We start from the raw sequence: 17,440 nt of genomic DNA, 5'->3' as shown, positions 1-17,440 counted from the left end.
AGAAAGCAGGTATCCCCTAGTGGGGATTTAAAGATGTTTAGATGTAATTTGATTTTCCAAGCAGATGTCATTATTGTTAAACAGTTGCCCACTTGATATGTTCAAGTTGTTGGCTGTAATTGCTAAAATTAGCAGGTCTGCTTAGAGCAAAGGTCAGTTGGTTAATATTGTGATTTAGTATTTTATGAAGTAATTCCAAATGCTTTTATGTATGTTTTCGTTTTGCCCACATTAAAGTAGTTGTGGGCCCTGCTAATAAAATAATGACTCAGCCTCTCAGCACAGGCTACCAGCCGAGCTCAGCAACAGCGCCCAAGCCACCTTTGCTCCCTGCTCTGCTGATGCCGTGGGCCATCCAGGGCCACACATTCGAGTTTGGAGCTGCAGTCAAACAAGGGGCTTCCAACTGCTCCCCAGCATGACTTCTTCAAGCAGAGCTGGTCCTGGAAATGAGCCCATCAAATCCAGCAGTGACTGGAAGGATGAGGAACTGGTTTCCACCCACAGCTGAGCACAGGGGTCTGCCTCTGGTATCTGTGGTCCTCAGAGGTGGATCAACTGCACATGCAAGTGCATGCAAGCACCTTCAGCCAGGAACACACCTGAAAGGCTCGCTCCTGACCAGGCAAGTGCCCAAAATGTGACTTTTTAGAGGGAAGATGCATTTTGGAGGAGGAACAGAGAGCTGGGATTGGGTAAGTCAAAGACTTCCAGTTTATACTCTGGCTGGTTGGACATCTGGTGTTGCCTCCTCCTGCACTGCAGCTGCTAAACAGCATGAGAAAAAGCCGTAAAAAACTCCTTGAAGGTGCTGGGGTTTTGCTGACAGGCTCAGTGTGAGTCTGATCCCATGTCCTGGGACAGAAAAGGGTTCTCTTCCAAGGCAACGTTTGCTGGGGTTCATTTACCTGTCTCTGTAGGAGACATACAACCTGTTCCCAGGGGTGGTTTGGGCACACTTGGCAGATTTCTTGCTATTGCAAGAATGCAGGACTTTGCTGATGCAGTCTGACCTGCTCTCTTACCACCAGACCTTTATGATTGTCATCTTTTTTCTTTTTTTTTTTTTTAATTTCAGACATTTAGCTCACAGGAAGTGCTGAGAGGCGTTCTGTGGCCTGCAGTGCACAGGAACATATGGAAGAGGATCTGCAGGTCCTCCTGGACTCTGCACTTACTGGGTGAACTGAGCCCCTTCCCAGTCTGTGTTCCCATATTCCTTCCAGCAGGTTTTGGTATGTTCAGCTGTCAGAGCTGCCCCAGGAGCTCCTTGCTGCTGCAAGCAGCAACAGACACACTCTGATCCAGGGATGGGAAAAGGAAGAACTTGCTTTTAGGTACTACCTTAGACACCAAGACAAGAGAGGGAACTGGTGACCCGAGGGCAGGACAGGTCCAAGATGTGTGTAGATTTGCATATCTTGATCTCAGATCAAGAAATATTGATGTGCATATATAAAAATATCCCATTAAAGACAAGACTGAAGAAAAGTTTTAGCACTAGAAAGCTGAAAACGTTGAGGACCTGAGAATTCAACCCTGGCCCAGATTTCAAAACATGTTATTTTGATCATGGGCCATTTCAGTTTCCAATCCAAACTGTCCAGTATGGGGGTTTTATTGATTTTTTTGTTTGCTTGGGTTTTTTTTACCTTGGAGTTCCTATGAAGCCACGTAACATAAACTCCAGAAGGCATCTCTAATGAACATGGTGTCCACAAAGGGAGTACCAATAGAAACATTTACTTGTGTTTGCCCTGACCAAAATAATGGTTTTTTACCAACCCCTTAAATCTTTGCAGTTCTCACAGTTCCGATGCCTGCAGGACTGTGGCCCTCAAAGTGTGGAGGAGCAGCAGACAGACCTTGTCCCCACACTGAGGTTTTCCTTGCTCCCATCATTGTTGGCCTACCTCCACGAACCCAGCATGCAGTTAAGCTTCTACTTGCCTCCAGTGCTGTCTTTTTCTCACTGGGAGAGGGACTTAACAGCCCTTAACATAACAAATACAGTTTGGGTCTGTTTTTCCAAGGTGCACATGGCATCAGTTGCTAAGGAAGGTGATCTAAGCTACATTTGTCTTTACAAAAGTAAAATACTTTGAATAAAGGGTGGCAGTATTCTGGCTAATTTAACTTACTGCTTACTGTTCAAAGTCCTTTACTAACAACACTGCCTCACAGGATCCTTCAAAGCATGAGAGTCTGTTATTCCCATTTTACAGCAGAGGAAACAGATGCAAAGACCTGCCCAAACACAGGCAGCAATTGCAATCTGGATTAGAGTGAAAATGTCCCTGGAAACTAGTTCCAGTCTCCAGGGAGACATCAGTGGGCAAGGAAGGCTGGGAAACTCAAGGGGATGTAGTGTGGGACCGAAACTAAATGGCGTGTGAGATTTTAAACACCTAAGGTGATCTGGCCAAGCAAGAAACAAGGCTCAGCAGTTCGTGACAGCACAGGCAAGGGCAGAAATGTGGGGAGCTTGTTCCTTAGCTCAGTGGAAGACGAAGGCAGTGTGCTGGCAGGCTGTGCAAGAAAAGCATTGTGAACTCGCTCTTGCAGCTGTGAGCAAGACAATAAGGATGGTAAAGCACCATCTAAGTCCCCACATCCAGCTTTGCACAAAGAGGGAGCTAAAATCAGCCCCCTGGAATCTATTGGCTTATGGTTTGAATTTAGCTCTTTGTGTTTGAACAGCTCCAAGCAGAGAGGGAATATAGATTGTCCCAGCTCAAGAGCCAAAATTACCTTTTCCCTACTCACTTTCAACTCCTGAGTTACACAGTACTTCTGTTAGGGTCTTCATACATAATTTGCAGGGCATTCTCAAGAAAGCCCCAGTTTTCTTTTACAGTCTGAGGAATGACATTTTTTCCTTCCTTTGGTTTTTATTATGCCATTCTCCCTCCTCTCTGCTCTGCATTTTCCACTGAACTTTGCCTACTTTCTTGCCAGTGTACAAACCATTTTTTTCAATGAATATGCATCTTCTGATAAACCAAAGGTAGGATATTCTTCACTTATATCTCAGGGTTGTGTATGAGGTTCACATAATACTTTATTTTTTCAGCAAGTAGACTTCAACACTAGCATTTCACAAAGTGGGAAGGGGACTTGTACCTTGTCATAGAACTCTCTTACCTGTCTGTGAACCAGCCTGTCTTCTCTTGTTATATTAATCAACTTGGTCTCTTTGGCAAACCAGTAAGGTTGCTTTCACATTTATCTATGACACCTATTAGCTGAACAAGCACTATCTATCACCTTATATGGACTTAGTAGAGTCCCACTCTTTAATTTAGCATAACCATATAGTTACCTATGAAGTGCTGGTTCCCAGCCATTGAGAAGTCTGCATCAGTTGCATCATGAACTCAGCATTTATTAATATTGCTTGTAGTACATCCCACCTGTTGAGCTACGAAGGGGTGTTCCACAGCTTGCAGTTAATGCTTGTGCTGGCAACAGTAAGAATTCTGGGTCTCTATCCCACTGATTTTCACAGACTTCAGCTGGCTGTCTTCTTTCACTTCCTTTCTCTCATGCCAGTTCTCATAGATTAGCTGGGTGGTGATTGTCTTGCCATTGATCACTTTGGTATAGCTTAACACTGTTCTGGGACCATGTGGCCCAACTGTGGTTTCACTAGAGTGGATGAGAAGCTTTCTGGGATCAAAAATTAATTCCATGCCATAAATGACTCCCTAGAGGAAGTACCTGGGCTGAAGCTTCCTCCTCTTCCTCTTGCACTGTGCTGGTTTTCATCATTGACTCTGATGTGGAAGGGGTCCCAGAAAATGTGTGCAAATGGATCCCTCCCTCCAAAGAACTCTTCTGGATGGGAGAATACATGAGGAGAACCAAAGAAGCTGTTGTAACCCTCTGTGGCTCTTTCTTTGTGGACTCTGGTCACCTCAAGATACTTGTCATAGAACAGTAGTTTCTAAGAGTCGAACAAAATCTTGCATGTTTCAAAAATGTCTTTAAATTTCTTCTCAGCTTCCTCCTTCTTCCCAGGATTCTTATCAGGATGCCATTTTTGTGCCAGTATAAGGAAGGATTTCTTAATATCATCCTGTGAGGTACTTTCTTGCTGCCCAAGGACATTATAATAATCCACCACCTCAGAGGAAAGGTGGAACTGTTTGGAAGATCTGTCCCACCAAAGATGTGAAGCCTGGGGCTGATCGGCACACACAGACTCCTGGACACCTAATACCACTGTGCACCTCAGAGGTGGGTAGATGTTCAGTCCACCCCATGAACTGTTCGGTCCTTCTGCAGCTCAAGACTACCGAGTGCAGCTTGACCATATACATTCTTTTTAAGCCTGTTGCTCACAAACCATGAGATTGTGATCTCAGAGCACACTCAACTGATCATTGCTCAGTCGTCTTGACAGTGTCCTAGGGCGGAGTCAGTTGTCACTGGCCTTATGTTTTTAGGTGTAGATCACGCATGTGACATTGTAGTTGCTGGATGGCACAGCTGTGATGTATGACTGTCATAGAATCATAGAATGGTTTGGGTTGAAAGTGACCTTTTAAAGGTCCTCTAATCCACTCCCCCCTGCCACAGACATGGACACCTTCCACTAGACCAGGTTGCTTAATGCCCCATCCACGCTGATCTTGAACACTCCCAGGGATGGGGCATCCACAGCTTATCTGGGCAACCTGTACCACCGTTTCACCACCCGTAGGACTTTGTCAGATTACTTTTTACCTGTACCTGCCCAAAGGTGGGATTCTCAGATACTCAGTGTGGCTTCATGTGCAATCCAGGGAAGTGTAGTGCAGTCACATCATATTACCCTATAGAGCATATTACAGCAGCTGTCAGGAAGCTGTAGTTTGGCTACACACAGTTTGGAAAGGATATTGATAAATCAGAGAAGACTCAGGAAAAGGCCATAAAATGTGATTAAGGACTAGAAAATATGCTCTGGAGTGAGAGACTCAGGGAAAGAGTAAGTTCAGTGCCAGCTACATCATAGTCTGTAAGAACCTGCATGGGAATAGAAATTGAGTGCATAGAGATTGTCAGGTTCCCAGACAAAGTAGTTGAAATGTATCATTAGCCAAATTTAAACTCAAAATACATTGCACATCTCTCATTATAAAGGTGATAAATCATTGGAACTTCCTCATCTGAGCATTTTTAAACTCAGATTATACCATTTTCCTAAACTCATGATTAGTTGGCCATCATATTTTCTGAATTTATAGCCAAACCTAACACTTTCAGAAGAGCTTAGCTTTCATGTTGGTACCAAATTAAATTCCCAGAATTAACAACCCTAACCTCTTTTCCATTTGCCTTTTTGCGTACCTGTCCCAAAGTGTGCATGGATGCCCCATGAACCTGGCACAGGTAAGTTCACCCTGAGGAGCTGAACTTCAATGATCAATTCTAGGGTTATCCTGCCTCTGTTTCTGTTCCCTGTTCCTGTAGGAAATACAATATCCTCACAGGGAATCATTGCATGAAGAATATCTCCAAGGAAGTGCCAGTAATGAGAACTCATCTGCCTATAACACAGTGTCATAAACACCTACTAATAGCAGCATGTGTTGCAGATCACTGCCCTCTTTTCCATTATCCCACACTTTGGGAAGGAGTCAAGAGCTGGCCAGACCAAAGAGCATGTGTGCAGCGTATGAGCTGGCTGCTGTCCTAACATACATCATATGTTTGGGGCTGTGAAGGAAAGGGGCATCATGTCAGCCTGGAGAAAGCAATTTGACAGACAGAGGAAGGTGACTGAGCTGACATGTTGTGGAAGGTCTCTGTGTTGCAGGTGTTCCCACTGGTCAGTGATGTAGTATATAGAGGTACTTGTCGTATTTGGGTGGTAAAATTTGCTGGAGGGAAGTGCAGGTCTGGAGGCTGGAGCAGCAGAGGAACCTGTGGTCCTGTGGGCTCACTTCATTGGGAAGATCTTAGCTTTTGCCTCCTTTGGCACTGAAAAAATTTTCTTAATTACAGAGTGGTTGTGCTACATGAATTATTTTCTGCTAGATGTTTGTTCTGTAGCAAGCTGCAGCTGCTCATTTCAACTCTGAGGGTTCTCTGTAATCCCAAGGCATTCCAAAGTCATCTTCTACACTGAGCTGAGAGCTAAGGCTTCATGGCTCACTCACACTGTAATGATGTGCTTGAAATCTTCACCAAAGGCATTTGTTTGTTTGGGCTAGTGTTTTTTTAGGATTGTCCACTGGAGCTGAGGGTCATCAAAACTTACCCCCAGCAAGCCCCCAAAAGGTGTCAACAGCTCTTAGCCACTGCAGACATGGTCCATGTGCAGATGCTTGTCAGAAATCTCAAGAGGAATTGCTATTCCTGCTCTCTGTTACCCTGAAGGGAAAATGGGACATCAGAAAAGTCTTCTGGAGAGGGTCCCAGGCCAGTTATCTACTGCAGTAATGGGACTGCGCACAGAAGAAAGGAGGTGACTCTGCTTTATGCTGTGTCTTTGCAAAGCATCTTCTCCCCTACTTGCTTTTGATGATGAGAGCCCATCTCAGACTGGCTGGCGCACTGGGTTATCTGTCTTGGATTTAGTGCATCCTACCCATCTGAAAAGTAGGGAGTGTTTTCCTCCTGTCATCCCCGAATGAAGGACGCTCACTGACTGTCTGTCTGCTGCCTGCAGCAGGCGTCAGAGATTAGCAACCATTCAAGACAGGCCACTGTTGTGAGCAAAAAGGGTTTGCAAGGAAAAAAGAGAGGTTCAAGGAGAAGCAGGGAGAAAGGGAAATGAGACATGCACACACCAAGCAACTAGACCCAAACTATCCTCGCAGTCCCATCCCTAGAAACCAAGGCTTTGAAATGAGAAATGTTTTCCGTATCTTAAATCTCAAGTACAAACAATAAAAACCAGCCCAGACTGTGTTCTTTGAAGAGAAAGTACGAGTGACCTGAACAGTGGTTATCAGCAGCGTCATTAAGATAAACCCTTAACATGATTTAAAGCATCCGAAACTGAAGGCAGCACTTTCAGATACTAACAAAATGGTCTGACATTGGGCATGAAAATCAATAGTAATCTGATGTCACTAAAAATACTCAAAAGTGTCCCATGGCTGATGGAGGTGAGATTAGTGTAAATATTTGTATTCTAATCAGTGGCACGCGAGGGCTGGAGGCGGCCTTTCTGTCTATTTAATTAATGGAGTGGCTTTTTAAAAGGATCCTAATCATATGTGATTGTATCTGCTTATCAACATTTTTGCTAATTAGATGATATGGAGGCAGTCGCTCTGCTAATTCCCTCATCCAAACAGCATATCCTGCACAGATAAAGTACAGTCTCTTTTTAATAAGAAACAATCATGAGACAGACTAACCTTAATGGTGCTTATTATCTGAGGATCTTTGGGATTTTCTTTCCTAGGCACCTCCTCCTTCCTTTTCCTTCATTCCCTGCTTCAGTATGCCAGATGGATGCGGATGCAGTGTCCCTGTGGTTTCCAGTTCCAGGCACTGCCATGTCCAGCATGCTCTTCCCTCCCAGCCAAGCCTTGGGTCTGCAAGGGCAGTGGTTGTCAGTCAAGTCAGGATAAGGAGCAAAACACAAGACACCAAGTGGCAAAATGTCCCCAGTTTTGGTCACCTAGACCACAGGTGACCCCAACTATGCAGCCCCAAATCCTGACCTTAACCCTGGCACACCAATGAGCCCTAGTCCAGAAAGGACTGAGTGCCTCAGAATTGTGAAAATATTTTTCTATTATTATTTATTACATTAGATACTAGGAAAAATTTCTTCATGGAAAGGACTGTAAGTAATTGGAACAGGCTGATGCCCATGGCAGTGGCTGAGTCACTATTCCTTGAGGTATTTAAAAGCTGTGCAGTTGTGGCACTGAGGGACATGGGTTAGTGGTGGTCTTGGCAGCACTGGTTTAATGGTTGTACTTGATGATTTTAAAGGTATTTTCCAACCTAAATAATAATTATTATTGTTGTTATCATTATGTTTACTTCTGTTTTTAAAGCATCTGAAGGCAGAGGGTTCTACACAAGTAGTTTCTCACGAGCCCCAATAGTTCTGTGACAAGGCTGGAGTCCTTTTATCTAAGCCAAAGAAGTCAGAGACATTTGTTCCAAGTCCTTCAACTATCCAAATAAACATGAGTTGTGCTTTGCTCCACCAGTCAAACTGTCATCAGATGCCCCCTTTGAGGCAGCCCTGTTGGAGAGGATGCTGTGCTCGCCCCTGGAGCCATGTTCCCGGGGAGCATGGCCAGGGATGGGCACAATGGGCTGACCTCCTGCTGGGGTGTAACAGAGGGACCTGCTTGACTTCAGAACAAGACTGAAAAATAAATAACCAACTTGCCCTGAAGAACGTCTCCTCACCTCTCAAAATACAAAAGCAATGGCTAGATAAGGAGAACGTGTCATGTATGTGTGTAGCTGCTATCCCAAGAGTGATGGGATGGAGCAGAGAAGGGAGGGGTAGGTGTTTGGGGCTTAGTTTGAGAGGTTTGTGTGCTGTTCTTGCAGCTTTGAATGTTGATCAGAAAAGGTTTAAACTACATGGATTCCTCACTCCATGGGCAGGAGGAAGGGTCAGCATATCCTGTGCATTGATCCCATGTGTTGGGCTCAGCACAAAGGTTGGCTGTGGGATGGGAGATGGCGTGGCTCTGTGGAGTGCTGGCTGGGGGGGGATGTCCAGAGGCTGGGACACAGAGCTGAAAGAACCAGAGAGCTGGGTCTTTATCCAGATTTTCTGATGCTCAGGTTAGGGCTTCAGATTAAACAAAGGTTCAGACAAGAAGACAACCAGCTTTTCTGAGAGGTGGTGGGGAAGGGCAGGAGCTTCACAAAACCACTGTTTTTGAGATATGAAATCAAAGAGGAGGCCTGGTCCTACTTAGTGGAGTTAATAGTGGGTCTGACATGTTTTTATGTTAGATCATGCCCCATGCCCAGGGTAGGACCTTGCTCCAGTCTTGGTAAGCTCAAATGCTGCTGTAACTTGTGTCCATGGACTCTGACCCCTGCAGATTTCAAAGCACTTTGGTTTCATTGACAGGGTCATCTCCACATGTCACCTGTAGTATCTTCATCCAGACATGGCTATGCTGAAGTTGTATTCAGCAACCCAGTTGGCCAGTTCTGCCACCATTCATTCTCTTTTGCATGGTCCCTCGGCCTCCATCCTCTCCATGCTACACCCAGGAATTAATTCAATATTGACCACTTTCCTGGAGCAGTTTCCCATAACTCGCTCTATGACTGAGAGCTACATCTTGAAAAAAGGAGGGACTTCTGGGCCAAGGATTGCATTGTAAGCCGTTGAGTCCTGGGGCTTAATGAGGCACTGCTTATCAGCAGAGCCTGCTTATCTGGAGCCTGCCGACGGTGTACCTGCTCCAGCCCCATCGTGAGCGAACATGTTTTACCACCCAGTTGCAGGGAGCCGGGAGCATGGTCAGATGGCACAGTTCAGCTGATGTGTGGTAACTCGTGAAGCCGCAGCAACTTTATCACTTCACAACATCCATACATAGCCACAGCCTTGAATCTTCTCAGGGGAAGAAAGGATGATGAGTTACTGTTCTGGGATTTTCTCTCTGTCTCCAGTCAGTGGGAAGTGGTATGTGGAGCATTCATTTAATAAACCAGAGGGGAAAGCTGTAGATCAGCTTCTCATTATTTCAGAGCTGGCTCACACCATCACTTGGGCTTGTGCCTGACAGTTCAGTGTGTTATTTGAGGCCACTCAAGCATTCTGCAGAAATGATGCCACCCTCTTCTGAAAGTGTGGTGTTCATCCAAGCGGGGAGGGCCTGATTCCATTAGTAGGTTTCCAGTGCTAGTTTCATCTCAGTTTTAGGCATGTTTGTGAAGAAGGTATTCACTTTGTAGACTAGTCCCTGCTGAGAGTCAGCACTCCATAAGGAAACCTTCTGGAGACAGTTTTTCTGATGTGGACCTCTGAAGTAAAGCAACTGTGGGTGGATAAAAATGGACCAGCAGTGTTGGTTTGCAGTGGAAGTGGGGAGTTCTAAGTAGTCCAAAACTTAGGTGAGGGTCCTGCTGATGTGCACACAGAACTGAGCACCCTACTTAAAAGAAGCACCTTCTTTCTCTAGACAGTAAGAGGGATGGTAAGGGACCATTGTAAGTGTTTGTTCCCCAGTATTTGCTAGTGTGTTATAACTACATTCAAGAAGGGGGCCCTGGACAACACAGGTGGCAGGTGGGGGACTGATCAATTACTGATTACTTTACTGGAAGTAAAGAAGGAAGAAGAGCCCCTACTAAAGCTGTCAGGACACCTGTTCTGGTCCTGTCTATGGGCACCTTGTATGTGGAGTTGCCAGGAACAGTGATATTTCCACACTGCCTCAGCAAAGGTTTAGTCTGAGTTTATTGCTGAGATTAAAAGACTGGAGAATGTAAATTGTAGATGTGATGACTTAAGAGCTCATAAATTCAGTATACAGCCCCATTCCAGAGAGCTTGCATGAGGTGCAGCCACACTGCCTTGGGCTCATGAGTTGTCCTTGCTCCCATTGCTCAAACCCCTGCTCTCCAGAGAGCCCTTCTGCCCTGCCTGGCTCCCAGTGCGTAGGGCTGGGGATGCCATCCTGCCTGTGCACACTGTGTGCTTGCTGCTAATGTATAGGCATGGACTCCCTACCACTGCCCCAGCCCTGAAACCAGTGCAAGTTCTGGACCAGCTTATCCCACTTGTGTCCTCTGCCCTGGAGCTGGGTGGCCCCTGTAAGCAGAGAGCTGAGAAGAGCTTTTTGGAGGACTGGTTAATTTGTCAAGCTGATTCTGGTATGAGTTCTCATTAGTTTTCTACATTTGCACTGTGGCTGTCATTGACTTTGTCCAGAACTAAGTTCCTTAAATAAATTGCCTAAGTGTTGTAAGCACCTTTCGCATGACATGCTTCTTCCTCTTTTCCCAGGAAGATGAAAAACTGGAAACCAGACTGCTCCTAGGATTGGTCCAGCCCACATCAAGGACATAGCTTTTGATCTGGCAGCCCTGACTGAAGCCAATATGTGGACGCAGCACCCAGAGCCAACCTGCGGACCTTCTGGGAGCAGAGCTAATTACAGTCTGGGCAAAGAGAGCTGGGAACAAATCCTGTGAGGATGCCAGAAAATGCCATTCTTTCTTTCTTCCCAGTCAAGTGGACCAAGCCCACCCTACGCAGTAAGTGTTGAAGGATTGAGTTTGACAGTGCAGACCTTGTGGCTCCCCATCCTTGTGCAAGTGTGTCCAGGGATCAAAGCTTGGGGCAGGCTGTGCTTTTGGATGGCTCAGGGTAAGTCCCACACTGCAATGGTAAGTGTAGGTCAGTGCCAAGGCTTCTTTTGGGGACCAGGGTTCACCTTCAGGATCCAGCACAGGGGCCAACAGCAGTGCTTGCAATAATGCACACCAGTCTCTCAGTGAAACCAGTTCCCCGATTTTCTGCCATGTTTCTCTGAAGAAAGTGGTTTGGGCCTCCCAGATGGCATTGCTGGAGGCTTCCTGTTTCCCAAGGTCCAGGCCTGGAGCAGGCAGTTTCAGCAGCATTTTGTTTCAGGGATGGCTGTGTGGCTTCAGACCCTGGGGGCAGCTGTAGATGCTGAGGGTGGTATTGAGTACACCTGGTGTTTGCTCTTTTCGCAGACCTTCTTTTATCAAATAAGCAACAGGAAAATGGGAGGTTGTAGTTTTTAAATAATTTTTAATCACTGTAAAATCCATATTCCTGCTGTTTTACTTTCCAATCTGACTTGTAGGAGATGTAGCACTGATGCCACATGAGCACATGCAAATGTAGGGCTGTGTGTGCAGGTTTACTGCCTGGGAGCATGACTGGGCAGAGGATGATCAGGGTGCATGCTGAGAGGCAGTGGTCCTGCCTGAGCACATTCAGAAACACACTGCATATATTGGCCAAATCATTCTGCATTTTCCTACCCTGGCTGGAGTCTATTTGGCAGTGTTCTGGTCTGACAAGACTGTCTTCCCTTGCTTCCCTCCACCCAGACCCTCGAAAACTTTGGAAATTCACCTGAAATGTTTGCCATTCCTAAGCACCCTATTTGTGTGACCCACCAGAACTGCCCTTTCCCGGGTCTCATTCTGAATGTGGAGCAGAGATAACGTTTAACAGACAAGAACAGATGAGAAGGAGATAAAGGAATAAGGGGAGGGGGGGATAGGAGGGAGGGGAGGAGGAATGCAGAGGTATGCGGCTGCATGTTGTACTATGTTTATGCATAAACAGGCACGCTTATCGATATCCAGATGTAAGCATGTGTGCAGGGTAATATCTCCTGAAACAATAGGCGCTGTTCGGCTCAGGGAGCGCTGTCGGAGCCTCCCTGTCAGATGCTGCCGTGTTATCAGGTTGCAGCAGGCGTTCCCATCTAATCAGGGATCTGAGCCCCGTGAGCCGCACCCGGGGGTTTCAGAGCCTCTGCTCCAGCCTTCAGCCCACTCTGCTCTTTGAGGAAGGGAGGGCAAGAGGGGACAAAAGGAGCCATGCATCTCCGGAGGTGAAACCCGGTGTGTCTGGCCGCCCACCTTCCCACCCTGACAGGGATGCAGGAGCTGGTGATGCCACCACGTTTTGGCGGGAATAGCAGCGGAGTGACACTGAGGGACACGGCCAGCCCTTGCCAAGGAGGGGAGAGCCTGGCCAGAGCTGCAGTAAAGTGCCCTCTGTTCAATGTAGGGCAGGGATCAAACTGGCCACTTCACCCCTATCTTCTGTGCTGAGGCAGAACAGGAGCCGTCCCCGAGGGCAGCGCTGTCAGTCAGGAATCTTTTTTATTTTCTTCTGTTTTTAAGGAAGGCTTGAAGAGCAAAAAAACCTTCTTCCCCCACCGCTCCCCAGCACCAAAATGCAATGACCACTAATCTTATGTGGCTCATAACGGCAAATAGCTCTGTAACTAATTAATTTGACAGTGCGGCGGCTGCTTGCTTTTTTCACCAAAATCAATTAAGAAAAAGCACATTTCCCCTTCTCCTTCCCCTCCCCGCGCCGCTTCACAGTGAGGCAGAGAGAAGGGGCAGGGAGGACTGGGCGCCGCTTTCCCAGGGCTCCCGGGGGGTCAGGGTGGGGAGCGGAGCGCGGGAGCACCGTGAAAGGGGATTAACAAGGTGGAGGGAGAGACGCCACTGGTTCTCCACAACAGGAGCGGGGATGCTCCCTGGGGATGGGTGGCGGTGGGAAAGCTTGATTGCCACATGCAGCCACGCTGTGCCGCGTTCCTCCCTCCCTCTGTCCCGGCTCCCTGAAGACCCCCGTGAATTGTCATTCCTTGTCAGTGCAGGGGGGGAATTGGCCATCGGGCTCTCAGAGCATTTTTTATTTGCATGGCTAATGAGCCACTCCAGAAGAGGCTGCATGGGAGAGGCAGGTGGGAATTTCGGCACTGTTTGCTTGCCAAGTGAGGGCAGAGGTTTGTCTTAAAAAGGGTTCGGCAGGAAATTTAGTGAGATGAATTTCGGCATTTTGCAGGAGATAGTGGTAGGAATTGGAGTGGGGTCTCATGCAATTTTTAAGGCTCCTAACCCTGGAGCTCCATGCTCAGGTGGGTAAAGGCGGAGAGAATGTCTGAGGGGCTGCAGCTCCCTCTGCCCTGGGTTGTGTGTGGGGTGGAGAGTCTGAGCTGGGGCGGTGTATCAGCATCACACTGGTTCCCCAAAAATGCAGCAAGAACAGGACCGCTCTCCATGCTTGTTCTTCTGGTTCCACTTCCAGATGGAAAAGAGAGCCAGGTCTGAGGGAAACAGGGCTCCATAAGCATACAGCTCCCCCAAACACTCTTTTTGGGGAATGGGAGACAACTGTTCTTAGGACATGGTGTTGAGACACCTGGCCAAGCTGGGTATAACCACCTGAGCATTATTTCTGTAAATGTTCCCATTTGGTTCATATCACATCCTCCCATCTATACTGAAATGCCCTTCTATTAATAAATAACTCCATTCTCCATTACTCCAACTCCACAGCTCACGTTGAAGTAACTGGGAATTTGGGTTTGGTTTTTATAGACATTAGAAATAGATTTTATCTTTATTAAGGGCTCTGTCTCCACCACCCCAACCTTTGCTCCATTCCATGGAGCACAGCAGTGGTTGGAGCAGAGGAAGCAGGTCCCTGGGCTGAGCTCAGGACAGGGAGAGGAATGAGAGCCTCTCCCTGCTTTCAGCCAGGGCAGAAGAGGTTTAAAAGGGCCAGGTTTCTCCCTGTGTGTTGGTGACCTGTGAGTACATCTCTACAGCACGGTGTAAAGAGCTTAAGAAAACAAGGGAGAAAAATTGAATGAAGAATATTTAAGAAATTTAGTTCTCAAGGCTTTATTTCTCTTTTAATTTGTGGTGTCTTGGAAAATACCGATCAGGAAACCTCCCTGAATGCAGTCATGGTGCTGAGCCATCACTTGAATTTGGGGAAGATTTTCTTTTTCTAAACTGTGGGTTGCAAACAATCCCTGGAAAATATTTGAGTTTTGAAGTGCATCAGTTGATCGTGATTGGGCAGGGAAGTCACAGGGCGGCTTTTTTATATCCCCAGCTTGGACAGCAGCATGGTTTCTGGCATGGAAATCTGTGCATGTAAATTAGAACTGTGGTTTTGATGAATACTATCATATATGGATTGGAAGCTGATTTTCCAAGAGCAGTCATGCCAGGAAAACTTGTGCTCTAACATAGCCACAGGCAGCAAACACAAGTGACACAAACATGGTGAGGGTAAGTTCATTTACAACTGTGACTGTTCAAAAAGTATTTCTAAAATTTGCCTTCCCTGCTGTTTCTCCCCTGTCCCCTCTTCCCCTTCCAGCTATGCCAGAATGAGCTAGGAGGTTTGGTATCCAGCCTTACACAGCGCCTGGTGCTCAGCTGGCGGGGACCGGCGCCGTGGCCGTTGCGCACCTGGGCGCAGGTAAGTCTCCAGCAGGGTGGGGACTGGATTCCTTCCCAGCCCCTCTCAGCAAACAGCTCCTGCCCCGGAGCCCTGCGTTCCTCTGCCCTTATCTCCCTGTACAAGGCAAAGCTATTAATGTTATTGGCCATGAAGTTATTCATCCCCTTCAAAGTTACGCATATGCAAAACAGGCTCTCCTGCTGGAATGGGAGCCTTCGTACCAAGTGTGAGTGTTTAAAGGTCATTTTTTCAAAATAAAAACCTCTAAGAAAGAAGAGCATTAACATATAGCAACATGAATAGTACTGGATCTGTATAAACCTAATTATATATATTACCACAAGTAAATAACCACAGTATTTCTTACAGGGTAAATATACTCTAGCTCCAGGGGTGGCTACATTGAGGTGGAGGGCAATGGCCCAGCTGGTCCATGCAGTTGGCAGTGGAGAGAATAAGGAGGAGCTTAAGTTGGGACACAGATCCTGCCTTCATCACAGACATCACTCAGTCCCTTGCTGTTCCTGTCCCAGGGATGTGGCACTGGTCCGGCCCCCACAGTGTTCTGCAGCCACACGGGCACACAGCAGCCTCCATCATGGTTGGATGCAGTGATACTCCTACAAAAGCAGCACACAGTTGTAGGGACTATCAGCAGAGACTCTCAAACCTCAGAAGACCCCACTGCCTTCTTCCGAGGGTTTATAAAATTCATTCGGGTTCATACCTATTGTATTAAACTTATTCCTTTCTGAGGAATGACTCAGCTCAAGAAAGAGAAGCAGTTTTTTTGTCTTTTTGATAACTATGAGAATTCAATGATATGTAAAGAGATGGAAGATCTGTTACATCTCTCTAATCTCTAAAGCTGGAAAAGCCATTCCCCCATTTATGGCATGTCTCCTATTTTATTAGGTTCATGCACAGCCTGTTCCCCGGTTTTCCCCCACTCTATCTGTTGATGGCTCAGACCAAGACCTCTGCAATGCTTCAAGCCAGCTGAGCCTGGAAACCTGGATCATTCAGGCAGCAGTTCTCAATCACTCTGTCCCATCCCCTTCATGTCTCTTGCTGCAAGACTGCAGAGGGTGGCAGTGCCAGGGTGAAGTGATGTGGGATGGGGCTTTTTGGGGAAGCAAATGTGAGACCCTGGACAGCTTCTGTCCCACGTTTCAACAGCCGCAGCCCAACATCAAACATGTCACTGCAGCCTGAGCCCCCACAGGCCTGATGGAGGAGCAAAAAGAGAGGGCTGGAGGCAGCAGATCCTAATCTTTATTAAATAAGAACAAAGCTTATGCTGGCTAATGAGAAAAACAAACTGATGAAAGATCCGGCGAGCTCCTCAGAAGGACACAAAGAAATTCTCTCTGAAGAAGAGCAGGCTAAAAATATTCCTGAATATTTGTTTTGTTGGCAATGTCTTCACAGGCTCCAGATTCGATGCCGCCTCTTTGGGGACTGGCATGGCCATCACAGTGATTTCAGAGGAGGGTGCTCCAAACTCTGCATGATGCCCAGAGTCACAGCAGAAACAGCTCTGCAGCCAAGGCACGACAGCACAAACTGCCTCAGCACCATGGGATGATGGCCAGACCCTGCACACCTCAGTTTCTCTGCAGGTAACAGGGTGTCTTATCATTGGTTTACGTCCCTCACCATCTTGTTTGCAGTCAATGCGTGAGAGCCAGAGATGTTGCAGGCATTTTTTCCAGTTTCATTCCCCTTCTCAACACAGGTCCCTATGAATAGGGAGCCAAGGCTGCTGTCACCAAGGCTTGCACTGATGATAAGCATCCTCTGCATCATGACTTCAGACACATCAGGGACAACAGGAAGGAAACTAGAGACACTGGCGGTCTTATCCAGCTTAAACCTACAGTGTTTCCCCAAAGAATCTCTGTGACTTGCTGGGCCTTGCCAGCTCCTCCCTGCAGCAACCCACAGCCTAAGCAGCCATCATCACCAAAGATACAGGCAACATTTGCAAGCAAACCCAAAGCCACGTGGAGTTGCCCAGATTGCACACGTCGTATTACGAACTCCAAAGTGCAGAACATGCTTGGGAAAACCATCAGGGCAGGGAGTGTTTCAGGAGGTTGTGATCAGCCCAGTGTGGGCTATGAACCGCAGTGAGCAAATCTTCACCTACACTGGGGTTCACAGAGATTCAGTCAGCCCAACTGTTTCGCATGTCCTGCTTTTCCCATGGGTCCCTGTAACTCCAGTCCTTATCTCCAGAGATGTTTAGCAGGAGGCAATACCATCACAACGCTGGGCCAGACCACCCAGCCAAGACCAATGGCTGCAGGGGCTGCTCAGAAGTCGAATTCCAGCTTCACAGCTGCCCGCACACTCCCATACAGGTTGAGCCCCAAACCTCAGCAGTGAGTGCCACTGAACTTGGCTGAAAACATCCCTTCTAAAGGCAAAAGCAATGCAGTGACAAGGCCTGCAGTTCTTCCTTTGCTTCTGCATTGCTGACCATGAAACTTCAGCCTCTGCTCTTTTAATGCACTGTGGCTG

General features: G+C 47.1%; 1 protein-coding gene across 1 annotated transcript; it reads right to left on the bottom strand.

Annotated features, from left to right (window-relative positions):
* Positions 1–3,449: 3,449 nt before the first annotated feature.
* DNAJB8 (DnaJ heat shock protein family (Hsp40) member B8) lies at positions 3,450–9,402 on the bottom strand. Its single transcript, XM_071550031.1, is given in 3 exon segments — positions 3,450–3,652; positions 3,655–4,186; positions 9,388–9,402. Coding segments are annotated over 3 exon segments (750 nt in total).
* Between the last annotated feature and the right edge of the window lie 8,038 nt (positions 9,403–17,440).

Source organism: Pithys albifrons, chromosome 3 (genome assembly GCF_047495875.1).
Source record: "Pithys albifrons albifrons isolate INPA30051 chromosome 3, PitAlb_v1, whole genome shotgun sequence".
In the NCBI taxonomy this organism is placed as follows: domain Eukaryota; kingdom Metazoa; phylum Chordata; class Aves; order Passeriformes; family Thamnophilidae; genus Pithys; species Pithys albifrons.
This window is presented reverse-complemented; position numbering and strand designations above follow the sequence as displayed.